At 35.9% G+C, this 1,789-nt stretch overlaps 1 protein-coding gene across 1 annotated transcript; it reads right to left on the bottom strand.

The window, feature by feature from the left end:
• Positions 1-257: 257 nt before the first annotated feature.
• Positions 258-818, bottom strand: LOC117625614. Its single transcript, XM_034357147.1, has one exon. It carries the CDS (start codon positions 816-818, stop codon positions 258-260), a length of 561 nt encoding a protein of 186 aa, XP_034213038.1.
• Between the last annotated feature and the right edge of the window lie 971 nt (positions 819-1,789).

The following is a 1,789-nucleotide window of genomic DNA, read 5'->3' as shown; positions in this document are numbered from 1 at the left end:
AACCCTTGCAAGGAATTTATTACATGAACTGTTGCACCACTGTCTAACCACCATGTATTGGATAACATTTCAAGTGAATTTGATTCATAAACCACAAAAACTGAGGTTTTCTTACCTTTAGCCTTTTGCTTGTCCAACCAACGCTTGTACCTTCTACAATCCCTCTTCATGTGACCAAACTTTTTGTAGAAAAAATATTTCAGACCTATTGGACCTGTCCCTTTGGTAGTTTCATCCTTCTTCTGCTTCTTGTCTGTTTATTTGGATTTATATCCTTCATTTGGCTTGCCTTTAAAATCCTTCACCATATTCACATGTTCCTTCGCATTATCATTTCTAATGCTTTGCTCTTCCTGCACACATATTCCTATTAGATAAGCCACTGTCCGTATTTCCTTTTGAGCAATATAAGTAGTTTTGAAATGCCTATAAATGCTAGGTAGGGAGTTAAGAGAAAAGTGCACCATCATGGCTTCATCTACTGTAACTTTCAAAGCTTTCAGTTTGTTTCCAATTTCGCCCATGTTCAGAATGTGAGTCCTTATGCATCCTTCTCCATTATACTTCAAATCTGTGAGTTTGCTCATTAGTGTACCTATCTTAGCCTTTTTGGAGCTTTGGAAATTCTCTGCAATTGCCTCAATAAATGCCTTTGCATTTTCAGATTCTGTGATGCTGTCCTGTACCTCCTCTGAAATTGATCTCCTCATGATTAAGATTGTCATTTTGTTAGCCTTAGTCCATTTTGCAAACTTGGTCCTAGTTTCGACAGATGCATCAGCTGCTGGTGTGGCTAGTGCATCCTCAGTTAGAACCATTTCATAGTCCAGTAAGCCAATTGCTATTTCAAGATCTTCTCTCCATTTCTTTTATATTGAGCCAGTGAGGGTCTGGTTTGAATTCTGATTGACTGTACAGGTTTTAAAACATTAATACCTTAACCAATTTCCCCAAAAGACTTTAACTTAAACATACTTAACTCACATCTTTGGATAGAAAGTTTAAGTACGTCCATTGACACTAAAATACAAACAGTTAGATAATTCCTTGAACAAAAGTTGTACACATCTTTGGATAGAGGAGAACTTTTGCTATTTTATAACTGTGCATATTCCATGTCGATCCATCATAGTCAAAGCTATATCAAACTGCTCACATCTTTGGATGAAGAGCCTTTCAATATGTTCTAAACTATGATGCCAATTTGGGTCACTTACTTTAAATGTAGTTATCACGGAATGATTGAGCCACTTAGCTTGCTCAATTATCCCATGGCAACTGTAAACTTGATCAAAAAACTATCAAGGACACGATAAACAATTCTTTATACTGTTATCATGTTCTTGTCTATATAACTTGCAACCTTCAATTTAAAGTTTCATAGATTTCTTGTTTCAGATTAGTTAAGTAAAACATGATATAACTAAAGCTCTGCTGGAGAAGCCAAGAACTCTTTCAGCAGTAATTCTAATGGGGTGAATATCTGTATTCTTGTTTTTGTGTGTCTCGGCTCTAGAAGGAGCCTCCTATTTATATGCATATCTCTAGGTGTTTTGCCCATCAAGAAACTCCTAGAGATAACCTTAATGCTTATAGGATTAGGTAATCTTAATCCTTATCAAAGTAGGAATCCTTAAGCCTGTGTATATATCTAGAACACTTATATTAGGCGGCCATATCTTATAGGAATAGACTTTCTGATAAACCATGAGTTCTTAGAAATCCTTATTCGATTAGAAGATCACTTATGCGGTTTAAGACTGCAAACCATCTTACAGATACTACTAAC

This window comes from Prunus dulcis, chromosome 4, assembly GCF_902201215.1.
Source record: "Prunus dulcis chromosome 4, ALMONDv2, whole genome shotgun sequence".
NCBI lineage: Eukaryota > Viridiplantae > Streptophyta > Magnoliopsida > Rosales > Rosaceae > Prunus > Prunus dulcis.
Note: the sequence above shows the minus strand (reverse complement) of the source record. Positions and strands in the feature narration are given on the sequence as shown.

What these genes read in the sequence shown, in the direction of transcription:
- LOC117625614 (XM_034357147.1), bottom strand. Translation starts at nt 818, where the DNA reads ATGGTTCTAACTGAGGATGCACTAGCCACACCAGCAGCTGATGCATCT.